Source organism: Sceloporus occidentalis, unplaced genomic scaffold (genome assembly GCF_023333645.1).
Source record: "Sceloporus occidentalis isolate IW3139 unplaced genomic scaffold, rSceOcc1.0.p SCAF_2, whole genome shotgun sequence".
Taxonomy (NCBI): domain Eukaryota; kingdom Metazoa; phylum Chordata; class Lepidosauria; order Squamata; family Phrynosomatidae; genus Sceloporus; species Sceloporus occidentalis.
In genome coordinates, this window is record NW_028316982.1 from 66,254,258 (window position 1) to 66,268,888 (window position 14,631).

Sequence of the window (14,631 nt, forward strand, 5' to 3'; positions counted from 1 at the left end):
TGTAGATAAATTGGTAAACTCTGTCAGGGGACTCATGCTGATCTCTTCATTTAACACAATTCAGTGCAATCCAGGCTTCTACTTTCAATGAATGTTCAACCAAAATCTAACACCACTGGGGTGCATCTCCATTAGGAGGCAGTAACTCAGGCACTATCCATCTGTTACGGGACAGCTGGAAAAAAAGAAGCATCCTTTGTCCTCCCAAACTTCCAGTATACACATGAAGGCTGTCTTTTTCTTGGCTATACCAGATTGGCTGGCTATACCAGCCCTGGCACACTATGTCTATGGAAGTTTACTTTAGTGCTGTCAGGCTGTGGTTGCACTGTAGGAAGGATTGCAGAAGATGCTGAATACCTTTTTCCACAATGATCCTAAAAGCAATGAAAACACTGATAGATTCTTGCCCAGGTTGAGCAACTGTGGAAGGGTAAAGGGTCACATTATTCCCTCAGGAGACCTTTAAGTTCTGCATCAAATGCACTTTAGGGGTCAATAAACATGGGAGTGGCTACTTTGCTAGGTGGGAGAATCAGATTCAACTATCATCTAGCCAAGCACATTTCAATATTTTATTCTGAGGTTGTACTAAAACAGCAACACACTCCAGAGCTGTCATCAAAATCATGGATTATGTCCTTGGGAATTTAGACTTTGGAGTCTTGCATCATTACGATTGTTTATCTTCCACTTGTTTATCTGAGTTCTAAAAGAATGTGCCACACATTTCATTTCATGTTTGAAGTGATTCTTGTGTGTTTCATGTAAGGATGGGTAAAAACTACATTTTACATATTCAAAGGGTTAGCTAGTGTATGTTTCATTATTCCAGAGGTCATATAGATAAACTTGGATGAAAAGTGAAATCTGCCTAACACCCACTTAATTGCCCACTATTCTTCAATCATTTCATTTTAAAACTGTCTAGATATAGACTCAGTAATTTCAACATCGACTAGCTACCATTTTCTCGCATTTATTTATTTTAATAAATATCTAGCCTCTTAAAGGCTGATATTTTGGCCATTCTTAATGCAATCTCTATTATGGATTATGATAATTTTTTATGAGCTAGCATGCTTATCTGTGCTTTTTGTATTTTAAATGTTATTATTCAAGAATCAAAGATCTCAGACCCACTAATCTAAATTGTAGTTGAAGAATTTAATAACCATCCACACAATGGACATGTTCATGAGCTGGTTCTGATAACTCTGACCACTCACCCAGTGCTATTGAGATAACTCTGACCAAGACTGCAGTCTTTCGACAAAGTCGATGGATTGTACCAAAACGCAGGCAAACACTGGCCATTGCTGTGACGCTCAAATCCATAGTCACTGGTTTTGAAGAAGAAGAGATAATTTCAATAATACGCAAAACTGAACACCACATTGGAAGCATATAAGACATATGTACACTGCACAATTGAAGTACTTAGTGAATTATTATTGATGATATATTTATATGATACCTTGAAAAGAGAGGAATTGAGGATTAAATCAGTTAAATTCAATTGTATAGACAGGCTTTCCAGATACTTTTGGAGTTCTAGTTCAGGGATGTGTCCTAGGGAACACTTTATATATGACCCACAATTCCTTAGGATGGCATGGTACTGTAGTTAAAGAAACTGATATTACTGAATACAGTATTTACACTTATTTACAGTGAATTCTGATGACATAAAGCTTTGTGGATTTATTTTGACATCTGCTCAATTTTTTTATATTACCTTGGCATACATTTTTCCACAACATGGGGAACATCTCTTCTCTTTATTTACATCCTGTCAATAAGTATGCAACATTTGAAGTAGATTCATTCTGTATTGTACCAGCTGTTCTCAAAAGAAAAAAGAAAAGCTACTCATTCCCCAAATTGCGCAGCAAAGCTGCTATAGGGAATGTGGGCTCTTTGTTGGCCTCCATAAATGGAGACCAGACAGCTTTCTCCTTGGCCTGATTGACCAAACATGGTCACGTAATTTGAGGGGGGGGGGCAATCTTAGAGGCTATTTATGCAGCATCTCCAGTGAATTTACTAGTACCTAAAATATGGACAAGTCTGGTACAGCGAGTATGTTCCAGGCTACTCATTTTTCAGACTGGACAGTTCTCTTGTTTCTTTCTGTGCTCTTCACTTCCCTCTGTTGGCATGGGGTGGTTGGGAGTTTTAAAACACATCACTATAGGCAACAGTAGACATTGTAAGCTATTTAAAAAGTTCATACTATAGCTCCCAGACTCTTCGAGATGGCATAGCCACAAGTCAAGTTGAGTGAAGACTCTGGGAGAAGTAATCAAGAAAGCTAATTTACAAGCTCGAATTTGTTTTATATAGGATCTGATCATTCAATGGTCTAGCTCATAATGGTGTACTCTGTACTATTACTGTTCTCTTACAAACTTTCCCAGACATGCTATCTAATATTTCTTTATCAGAGATACCAGGGAATGAACCTTGGACCTAACTCATATGAAATGTGTGCACCACAACTGAGTTCAGAATTGTCTCATAACTTGCTCCATTCATTGCCACTGGAAACCAATAATGTGCTGCTGTAGGGGGAGAGACAAGGCAGGAATGAATTTGAAAATCCGGCATTTTCATTTCCCTCTTTAGTTTCTCTTAGGCCTTATGTGTAACATGCCAATGAGGAAAGTTAGTTAATTGCTTTGCAAACAGATGCTTAGTTATCCCAAATGATGCAAATTAATTTTATAAGTGAAGGAACAGCACAACGGCTATTGAAATCCTCATTCAACAAATGGCAACACTCGTTTTCATTTTCCAGAGAAAAACAAATATTATGTATGAATAAGGCTTCCTTCCCCTGTAATCTGATTGTCAACAAACCGGAATGCTTGTATTGCCAAGCTGTCGTGTATCAATATAATTAAAAAGCAGTAAGACTGCACTCTCACAACAGGTTCAATAAGCAAGTTAAAAACAAAGGAGCAAGAATATGCAGCAAAATAGATACAACACATGATTTAATCTAGCAATATTAGTTTGGATTTCGATGCTACTTACCCCTTTCCCTTCTAGATGAGAGATTTTAGGTGATATTTCTCAGTGCAAGAAGCAGATTATAAAAGGAATGTATAATATTTTAAAAGAGCAGTAGCATGGTTGGTGCTTTTTGCCTTGTAAACTCTGGCCCAATTTAAATGCTTAAGAGATGCATATGGGTGAGAGAAAAGCAGTCTGTGTACACTCAGAAATACAGTACTTCTTCCTTAGTACTCTTTCACATATTCCAGGACTGACTTGTGTCATTGACACAAGGAACCAGGCCCGAGAGTACTTCATATATTTTATTGTTAGTTATCAGCACTTTTATTTGTGCTTATGGCAACTCTGTGAATGAGAGATCTCCAAAGGTTATCAACAGCCTGTTTCAGGTCTTGCTGAGTCAGGGCCATGGCTACCTTTATCCAGTCAATCCAATTGTAATTTAGTCTTCCACTTTTCTACTGCCTCCCACTTTACCAAATATTATCATCTCTTCTGATGACCTTCACACACACACACACACACACACACACACACACACAATCTGCATTACTGGGCTGGAATATACCAAAAGTATTAGACACAGGCTACGACCCAGGGACGTAGCCAGGATTTTAGGAAGGGGGGGTCCAGACTAAGTGCCACCATTATAATGGGGCTTGGGTGCGGCAGCGCGGCAGCACACACCATTCATTTTTCTAATGGAAGGGGGGGGGTCCGGACCCCAAGATCCCCCCCCCCGGCTACGTCCCTGTACGACCCTTGGCTAAAGAAACAGGATACCTGCATCAATACTTACAAGTATCAATATGAACAAATATGGAATTATATGGATATTATGAACATATATAGTTGCAAGTACATGCTTCTGTAGATGGTACTGCTTCTTTTACATTTAGCTTTGTCTAATGTGCATGGATGAAGGTGGGGAATGGTTGGTTGCTTGGTTTTTGTTTTGGTTTTTTGCTAGTGAAGAATTTCTTTATGACAAGCTATGAGTGAAAATACACACAGAATCAAAGTAAATTTGAACAAGGGAAAAGTCTCCTAGAACTCAGGCAGGGCCTTATTATATTCATTGTTTCTCTTACCTATGGCTATTATACTCATAAGACAACATTCCATGCCACATTTAGGGTTGTTAATCTTTTTGAATGCTTTCTAGAACTGGAGCACTAAGCCCCAAGGCCTGACTTCAGTCTAATCTGTGCTGCAGAAATAGTTCAGTTTGATATATCTTTAACTGCCACAGCTCTGTAAGAGAACTCTGGTGCCCCAACAAACTAAAAACCCCAGAATTCAATAGCCTTGAGCCATGGCCCTTAAAGCTGTGTCAAACTGCATTATTTCTGCTGTGAAGATTAGACCCTCCCCAATAAAAAATCACTACATTTTTAAATATGTTTCTTCAGTTGAGCTCCTTTCATTTATCAAACACCCATTATCTATCCCCTTTTGACTGGGATAAATCTGGAACAATCTAGATTTGAAACATATAGCTATGCTCTATGTTCAGATGGTAACATTGTAAAGTTTAAGCAATCTTGTTGTCTGTGTTCTGACTGTAACATTTTAAAGTTTAAGCAATCTTGTTGACTGGCTATTGGCATGCATCCACCCACCCACACATGTGCATGCTGAGAAATGACACAGTCAGCTCCTTTGCATTCCACTGGAGAGACATTAGTATCTCTCTTTCACCTTGCAGCTTCATAATCTAATGAATTTTTTGTCTCCTCTCTGATGCACATGAAGCACTGATGATAACGACAAATTGCTGCCTACCTGTAGGCACAACAGGCTCCCTTTGCAATCAACAAGCATTAACATCAGTGGGAGCAGCGAAGAATGAATCTGCCTGCTGAAATTTGAGTATGGGAGTTGGGGGAACTGAGTATGGCAGCTTCAGAGCCAGGCATCTGGCCTTGCAATTGGTATTTACGGACTACATTTTGTAGTAAGTTAAGAACCCAGTTAGACATTACTTACTCATGAGCATAATGGTCACCTGAGGACCCTTATAATTAAGGAAAAGCCCTTTCTAGAGAAGGCAATTGGGAACATAAAAGCACTAAAGGAAAGAAAGGTTTTACCATTTCAATCAATCATTTATTCTAGGTTTAATTCAATGGAGGGGGAAGTTCAACCATTCATGTCTGTATAATTTTGGAACAAGGGAAAGGTGAAGACACTCTCCTCCCAACATAATTCCACTCCCAATATTGCACTGGAAATGGTTGTGTTTCCCCTCCCCCTTCCTCCATTTAAAGTATTCCTAAAGTAGCTATCATCTCACACATTCTGCATGTAACATGCACTTTGACTTCACAAAAATATAGACAAAGTAAATAATATTTATGACTTATTGAAAAGACCTTAGTTTATAAATCTACTGTAAAATGGAAAAGAATAGTATTCTGAGGCCTGTAAAGTGCAGATTATTTTGCTGATGGTCAATTCATGTTCAATAACCAAATCTCGAAACATACTTCTCAAAGGGTTCCAACAGAAATATAAGGTGATAAAAGTGTAGAAATAGATCAGTGTTTAGAATATTACTTTATAAAATAAATTAGTTATATTCACTATTCTCATCATCCATTATGTCCTTACTTATTATTGCTACTGCAGTCCCAGAAAGTACATCACTGGATTACTGTTACAAAGATGTTAACAGAAAAAAGTTGTCTGATTCCACCATCTCTGAGGCATTTGCAGAGAAAGACCTCTTCATCTGTTAAACCAAGAATGGGAAACAATGGATGGCTGGGTTCCACATCAGACCCCAGGAGACCTTGGATGTAATTATTTTCCTTCCAAATGCCATCTAGGGGACATGAGAAACATTTTCACCAGGTTTTCAGGCCTGCCCAGGCTACTTTAGGCCCAGGAGAGATATTTCTGGGCAATGGGAAGTGCAATGAAGTAACTATCTCTTCACTTCTTTAAAATTAAAATTTGTTTAAAGAAATTGGCTCTTCTGGGCCTTGAGGACATTTGGGAAATGAGAGGGCTCTGGGGACTAAAAAATGATTCTGGGGATTGCATTTTGCCCACTACTGCTTTAAATTCTCTCACACAACTCACACCCATTCAACCATTCTTACATCCATGCTCTGTGCCAACATTTGCAACAGCCAGGCTAGTAGACCCCCCTGCCTCCCATGCACTCATACTGAAGCTCTCTTTCTCTTTTTGGGCAGTGACATCTATTTCTTTCATTTGGGTAGAATGGAGAGAAGTCGAAGAGACAGGCTTTTTAAAAAAATTTTTAACAATTTGAGTCTTTAGTGCATCTCATGTTTTCAGTCTCTCCTCTTTCCTCCCTCAGTTTAGGAAGAAGAAAAGGGGCCATCCTCATCTAAGAAAAGATCTGGGTGAAAGGACAGATGCTGAAACAACATAGATTAGGCAAGCACTAGGCTACCAACACAACAGGAGGCTTGCACAGTAGCTGGTCAAGCATTACGCTACCTCAGTCATTGTCCAGAGATTATACAACAAAAGAACTTTCGAGAAGGAAGAGTGATTTACTGGGTAATCATAAACATGCTCATTCTGCAGTAAGTCCTAATGTGTTCATGGGTGATTACGCCAAAGTTAATGTGTATTGCAGAGAATGCTAACAGTTTTCAGAATTGAGTCCTCCTTTACTATCACATGAATGCCTGAAAGGGGTACTGAGACCAATTGTTTACCTTTTCAAGGTGCTAGTGGTTCTCAGAGCTGGTACAGACAGCCCTAATGGGGTGCCTTGATGCCGCCTCTTTCAGCACCTGATAAGGGCTGCAGCAAATGCACATTGCGGCCCCAATCTGGCATTTTTCTGGACCAAAAAGAAGCAGCAAAATACCACTCCTTTTTGGGATGGAAAAATGGTGGCTTTCCTGCTGCAGCACCCACTTTTTGGTGCTCCTGCGGCATATGCTCACCACCTGGTTGGGCGGTGTGATACCAGCTTGGGGTGGCAGCAGGGCATGCATCATCTAAACACCATTCTCCCATGGAATGGCCTGCCGGACGGGATCTGTCATATTACCACTCTAAATAGCTTTTAAAAAGCTATAAAGACGGGTCTCTTCCAGCAGGCCTTTCCTGAATAGTTCTCTGGCCATCGGAAGGAAAATCTAACTGCTGACCTCCGACTTCACCACAGTTAATGTATTTTTTTTAAAAGTATGTTTTATGTTTTTAATTCCACGCTGTTTAATTGTATTTTAAGGGGGGTGGGCTGAAGGTTTGGACTGGACATTTTAACTTTGTAAGCCGCCCTGATTGCTTTTTGTAGAGAGGCAGGATATAAATAATAATAATAATAATAATAATAATAATAATAATTATTATTATTATTATTATTATTATTATTCCCAAGACAGCATACTGTGCCAGTCTGTTTTGCCCATCAATTTGGATTGGAATGAGATTATTTCATTGTGAGCTTCTAATTCTTAGCTGGGATGATATTTTCCTCATTTTTCTTTTCACTTTTTGCTTCCATTCTCTCCCCCTCTCCCACATGCTCTAGAAATCATCCTTGAAGGGATTTTACCATCTAATTTTATTTCATCCTTCAGAGTCTCCATGGAAGAGAAATCAAACTGGCTTTCAACTGACCCCACTTGCCTTCAGCATTGTAATGTTCACTGTTCTATACCTCATATTATGCATAGGATTGATAGCTTGCCAGATGAATTCTCAAGCAGTTGGAGAACTTCCTCAGCTCCCTAGGGCAGGGGACAAGCCTTAGGAGGAGGAGGCACTGGAGGAGTAGAAAAATTGGTATTTGTATGTAAAATGTGAAATGATTTTAAGTCACTCTGTCCACCCATTTCCAGTTCGATCAGCTCAAGCATATATTCAGCTCATGCAGTACCACTGTACCAAAACCCAGGTGAAATGGTTGGGGAGAAAGATGATGTGTATGCGTACCTGCATGCATCATGATATCTGAAGGACTCTAGAGAGTAGACCATCTGTTTTATTACTTGTGAAGCTACTTGCTGTACAAGTCTGTTAGCAGCAATGCAAGGCCCAAGGGATCGAAGGAGCTCTCAGAGGGCTAGAAGTGAGCCTTCCAGAAGCCCCATCAACATAGGCTAACACGTGGGAGAACCTGGAAAAAGTCCTCATGTAGGATGCAAGTTCTAGTAGGAATGGTGGCAGCTGTTGCAGCTACTTGCCATTTTTTGCCAGCTGCAAAAAGGCAGGCTTCTCTCTGCCTCCTGTCTTTGGATTGTCATATGACTTGGGCCTCATTCCCACTACGGTTTAAACTGGATCATGATTTGGTATGAACTAGTTTAAACAAACATGATTCCCATTTAATCCGAATTGCTGAAGCAATTTGGAAAGGGTCGGGGACTTGCTTTTGACTCATTTAACCTGCATCAAAAAGATGCTGGTTTTTTCCACGTCTTTTGGGCTGAATCGATTTATTTTGAAATAAATCAGTTCAGCCCAAGTGAGAACCATGTGGATTCGAACCCACTCCGGCCTCTCCATCCCAACCTTCTTCGCCACCGCCTTGCCTCCGCCCAGCCCTTCCCTGCTCCTGGCCGTCTCTGCCTGGCCTGCTCCGCCCCGGCCTCTATGCCTTCTTCCATCCTGCTCTTCTCTGCCCCCAGCTTGCCTCCTTCCATCCCGGCCTTCTCCGCCCCTGGCTTCCATGCCTCCTTCCATCCAGGCCTTCTCCGCCCCAGCACAAATGTAATAGGTGCAAACGTAGTGTGAACCACACTCAGAGCCAAGCAGAATCATAGATTCGGTTCAGAAACCAATTCAACCAGTAACTGGGAATGGCACCTTGGTTAACTTAGGCCTGGGACAGATGGTCCTGAAGCGCTGTGCTGCCGCCAATACTAGAGTTAGGAACCATGCATCAACCTCATGGTCCCTAACCTTAGCATGGCACAGCAGCGGCCTAATGGTGGCATCCCGTCCATACGGGCACCACCATCTTGACATAAGCAACACACAGCATATAGGCGTTGCTGCATGGCGCTTATGTCATGAGTGCGCCATTGACATGTGCCTGGCAACCCAAACCCCCCCCCCTTTTTCTGGGTTCTTTTTGGGGAGGAGGGATGATGGGAAGTTTGGCTGTTGTCCTTTTGGAGGGAAACAGGCCACCTCCAGGCTGCCCGTTTGGGACAGTCTGTCCCGGGCTTTAGTTTTACCCAGATTCTCGGCTGATTTATTCAGACTGTCCTCAGGGCTGTGTCCATGATCAGCTGGCCCAGAAGCCATTTTGGCCACCTGCAACTCTTAATTACCCCACCCCATGATGTCAGGCCTCATCTTTGGTCTCAGTGGGTAGGGTTGCCCTGACTTTACATGGAAGAGAATGCTGCTGATCTGGTACCGTAATATACTCCTTCACCTTTCAGCTCTCATGGTTTGTTTCATAACCTTCATTCACATTACACTCATGGGAATAAAATTCAGACAAAGTTGTCTCTTTATTAAATTTCTTTGATGTGAAAAAAATATTTTTTAAAAGACAAATTTTATCAGCTAACATAATGAAACTTTTGTATTATTTCAATTTCTGAACTGGACGGATGTTCTTTTCTATATGTCATTATATTTAATGGGACTTGAGCATCCACAGATTTTGTTATCCATGGGGGATCTTGGAACCAAACCCCAGCGTATAACAAGGGTCCACTGTATTTTAAACTATTTTGATCTGCTTTGTGTCCATGTCATCAAAGCATCATACATATGTAAAATACAAAATATAGTAAACAATAAATCCAGATTATTTTTTTTAAAAAACCACACACACCAGAATTAAATAGGTATTTGTGTTTATCCGATGAAGACTTGCATATAACAGTATCTAGTATGTAATTTTCTTTCAAATGTAAATTAGTTTATACATTTGGCCCTCCTTATCCATGGATTTTTTATACACGGATTCAAGCATCCACGTCTTGATTTTTTTTTTAAAGTATCAAACCTTGATTTTCCCATTTTATATAACGGACACCATTTTGCTATGCCACTGTATTTAATGGGACTTGAGCATACACTGATTTTGTTATTCACAGGGGTTCCTGGAACCAAACCCCAGCGAATAACAAGGGTCCACTGTATGTGGTTTAAGAAAACCAAGAAGATATTTCATAAGAGGCAGTTTTGAGATGTCAGTTGTATATCTGTCTCAGAATGGATATCTGCATCATGGCACAAAACATTACTCTAATAATATTGGGATTAGGAAAGAAAGATGGACAGTTTTGTTTTTTTCTCACATTTGATTATTCAAAAAGAAAATCTCAAGTCCTTTCCTTTATCTTTAAGAAGATATTTCTTTGAGGTGACCTTCTGACTGTGGAAGTCCTTTCCTTAACCACACAGAAATCTAAAGTATTAACTCCCATTGTATTTGCAGAGCAAGCTAATAATATCATATTTAATCTAGCATTCAGAAGAAATTATCATAGCTTTTGCTATTATAATTGCTGTTATTATTTGCCTAGATTTCTCTTTCTTTCTCTTTGTACAGATTAAAAACCTCCACCTGCCACTGGAGTGATACTATTCATACTGCAGTGAAAAAGATGGAAACCCAGGTAAATAAATGCTTTAATAACATGTGTCACCATGTAATCCATTTACTACTCGAATGAATACAATCTGGTTTCTAGGCAGTTGCTAGGAAGTATTGTCCTTAGGGCTGCATACACCACTTTCATTGTGATAATCATTCCTGAAACACTATTGCCCCCTGGTAGTGAGAACTGGGCAATGCATGCAAATTGAATCTCTGTAACATTGACCCTTACTTTGAGAACAGATTAGTAAAGGATGCAACAGGAACTGGGTATTATTAGGGATGCGAGGCCTTTACCCATTCCTGTATTTTGCTCTCTCCCTGGTAGGGGTGAGTGAGGATTTTATTGGTGACAGAACTTATCAACATTCGTATATGTTTTCATAAGTGGAATGGAATGAATTTGAGATGAAAAATAAATGGGGGGAAATTAAACTTGAAAGATTCTCCCATCCAACCAAGGGACGTTGCTTTTGTATCTTATGAAGTCTGGATTTGAATCCCTGTGCATTCAGTCATACTGGTGATGCCAAATTAAGATGGCCATCTCCATTTTTTTGATAGGTTTCTCATCCTTAAGAGCTATCTGGAAAGCAAATAGTACATGATAGGAATAACTGTACCAACTAGATTTGTCAAACTAATATGAATTTTCTTGAATTCATTTTTACAAGAATTTGCCAGAGTCTGACAATTTCTTTATACACAGAGAAGGGAAAAAAAACCTTGAAATTTGAGGTTTGTAGAAAATCAAATGCAGGACAAAGGGAAACAGACTGCTTCAGCTGTCATTATCAGCTGCTTCAGGTTTTTTGGCCTCCCACTCTTCCCAGTATCTGATTTTTAACCTCCTTTGAACAAATTTTGGAAATACCAAACAAACAAAAACCCATGATAGGACATTAGGAACACCATAACTCATAAATGATTTGAAGGCAACAAATAGGATAAAATATTATGATACCAAAGCAGTCTTGGTGAAAGAGTATCTATGATGGCATCACTATCAGTTTTATATAGTGCTTTACTGTTGCAAAAATGTGCTCTTGCATATTGATGAAACAAAAAACAAATTTTGAGATACCCATATGTTCAGTCACTTTGGCCTGTTACAGACTGCCAAAATAAAGCTGCTTCGGGTCTCTTTGGAGGTATGCTATTTAAATGATGCATGGGTCCTAAGAGTCCGGAGGTCGCGCCAAAGCCACATTCCATTCCTAAGCACTGGAGTGCAGCTTTGGTGCAGCTTCCGGGTTCTTAGGATGCATGCATCGTTTAAACAGCATACCTCCAAAGAGATCCGAAGCAGCTTTATTTGGGCAGTCTGTAACAGGCCTTTGCTTGCTGCATACAGACCTATCAATACAGTATGCCTTATGAACAGAAACATGTGCACAGTAACATGGAGTAAAAGAAAGACATAATTTCACAGAAGAAATCAAAACATAGGTACATCATGTTCACACATGGTATATCCTGTAACATTCATTTAGGTGTTTGCACAACTCTTTCTGTGCAGGTGTAATTGATGCGAACATTACATGCTTCATCCAATAAATAATATAGTTATGGAACAATTTTTAATCTACATTAGAACAAAAGTTGTATGGCATTTCTACAGGAGACACTCTGTTAGTCTGTTCCAACTGAAACAACATTGCCTTTTAGCACAGAAATGACTGAGACATTTATTACCGTATATACTCGACTATAAGTCGAGAAATTTATGCCCCAAAATGGACTCCAACATCAAGAATTGACTTATGGACGGGGCAATAGGTTACTACAGCTGATAAAGTTCATTAAAAAAGTGCCCACCTTCCTCTGTAGTCAGGTAAACAGCTCCCTATTTCAGTCCCGGCGCTGGCAAGCTCTCTCCTCTCTCCATGAGTGTGTGTGTGTGCAGCCTTCCCTCGCAGCTAACAAGCAGCTGCTGAGGGAAGGGACCCAGAGAGAGGGAGTATGCCAAGGCTTGGACCCCGTTTTTCAAGCCATGGGCCTGGAAATGTTGGAGCTAAAGGCAGGGAAAAAGAGAGGTTGGTGTCCTCCCCCCCCCCCCCCCCAGCCATGAGTTTGGAAATGCTGGGGTTAAAGGCAGGGAGAAAGCAAGGCTGGTGCCCCCTTTTTTTGCAAGCCATGAGCCTGGAAATGCTGATGCAAAGAGGTGTGTGTGTGTGTGTGTGTACCCAGACTTGTTTCCCCATGCTGATACTGTGACCCTTGAGAGAGGTTCAAAGAGGGAGATGTAGAGAGGGAAGTGGTGCTTTGTTTCCCCCTTTAGATCTTTTGTAACATGCCCTTGACTTATCCACGGGTCATATCAAAATCCATGATATACATGAGGTCGACTTATACATGAGTATATACGGTATCATAACATAATTTTTAATGCTGACCCTAATGTCTTTGGCAGAAGCATTAATATTTTGGACTGTAATCCTGAAGGCATAGACTGTACTGTTTTTAATTATCTAGAAGCACCTCTGGAAGTCTTTATGGCTGAATAACAAATTGTAAAAGCATTAAATAAAGAAATAAATACCACTATACCAAAAGCTATGAAATTCAAGATCCTGAATTGTCCATTCAGTTTCTTCTTTAAACATATGTTCCTAATGTTTCCATACCTTTCCTTCAATTTCCTCTCCTTATCATAATGATATCCTCTGAAATTCTTATCAAGATATTCCCTTTCTACAAGCTTTCCTGCTACACTCCTCTCAACTACTGTGGTTGTTGTAAGAAGAATTCCAGTCATTTGCAAATGCAGACATGTGGATGTGTGTCAAATAATGTGGAATACGAGTGGGGAACAGCTGCCCCCCATAGATTTGGGTTTAACACCACATTCTGTCTTACTATTCTGGACTGTATCTAGAATACCAATTCCTCACTTCTGGTTTAAAGGGAGAAATAGGAGTTCTTTATAATTGTTATGTGGGATTTTTTTTTTCTTCTGGGGAGGAGTAGGAGAATTCCTGGGAAGAAGCAATGATTCTGTATGCCTGTAACCAGACCTGTATAACTGCTGATCTAAGAATATTTTTCAAGCTCTACTTACCAGTCAAAGTCTGCCTCTGTACAAACACATGGTTCAGATGCCATGGCACCAGCATACTTTCCCTGCATGCATTTCTTTTCTGACTTGCGTTTCTTGTAGATCCTTTTTGCTCCCATGATGCATGCTTCTCCCTAGATAGTATTATAATAACAATTTTATAGCTACAGAAATGTTAGGAAGTGTGCTTGGGGCTCCAGTTGTCGCAAAAAGCAAAGGGGATCATATTCAGAGAAAATGGGCCACATTTTCCTTGAACTATACAAAGAATCTAACTTTGAAGAAAACAAAAACCTCTATGGGGCAAGGAATATATACATATACAATTGATTCACAAAGTGAGATTCGTTCTTAAATTCTGGATTTATTCTCCCTGTCCAATATGCAAAATGTAGTTTGGGGTGAGATGTCGTACTTTGACAGTGTAGTAATGTCCAATAAGCAAGCAACTTAGAATCCAGTGAATAATTGTTTGGTGCATGCTACCAGAGAAATTAGAGTATAAATTATTCTACTGTCAACGTTCCATGAGCGATTCCACTCTGATTCCAACTGCTACCCCATCTGTATTTGTTCACCAAGAAGTGGATGGCAGAGGGCCTGTCAATTCCATGCCACCAAGGCTGTGCAGCCCATAGATGTGATCTATGTGTCTGGTAGCTTCTTTTATGAAAATGAGGCAGAGATTCCTTCTGTGAGTAAAGTCCTAACATCAACAGAAGACAGATTCTGCCTCATTTTCAGGTATTTCACCTTCTCTTCCACATCACAACTCACCATATTTCACAGGATTGCTCAATTCTCTTGTAAATTTTTAAGTGATAAAGGAGCTGGTGATGGGAGGCAAGGATGAGATACCTGATTTCTTTTCCTCAGTTGTGCATGTCTAAATATGGATGCAATCCAAGATATGTAATTAGGAAATCTGTTGCTGACACAACTCCACATCTCAAATATTTATAATAATAATAATAAATAAAAATAATAATAATAA

The 14,631-nt window shown here is 39.9% G+C and overlaps 1 protein-coding gene across 1 annotated transcript in view; it reads right to left on the reverse strand.

Annotated features, from left to right (window-relative positions):
* Positions 1-14,631, reverse strand: part of SORCS1 (sortilin related VPS10 domain containing receptor 1) — a 539,126-nt gene that overhangs the window by 68,563 nt on the left and 455,932 nt on the right. The window contains exons 16-17 of the mRNA XM_089508330.1: positions 13,641-13,771; positions 1,230-1,343 (exon numbers count right to left, since the gene is read on the reverse strand). Of these exons, the coding sequence (XP_089364456.1) occupies positions 1,230-1,343; positions 13,641-13,771 (245 nt within the window). The remainder of the gene's footprint in view (positions 1-1,229; positions 1,344-13,640; positions 13,772-14,631) is intronic.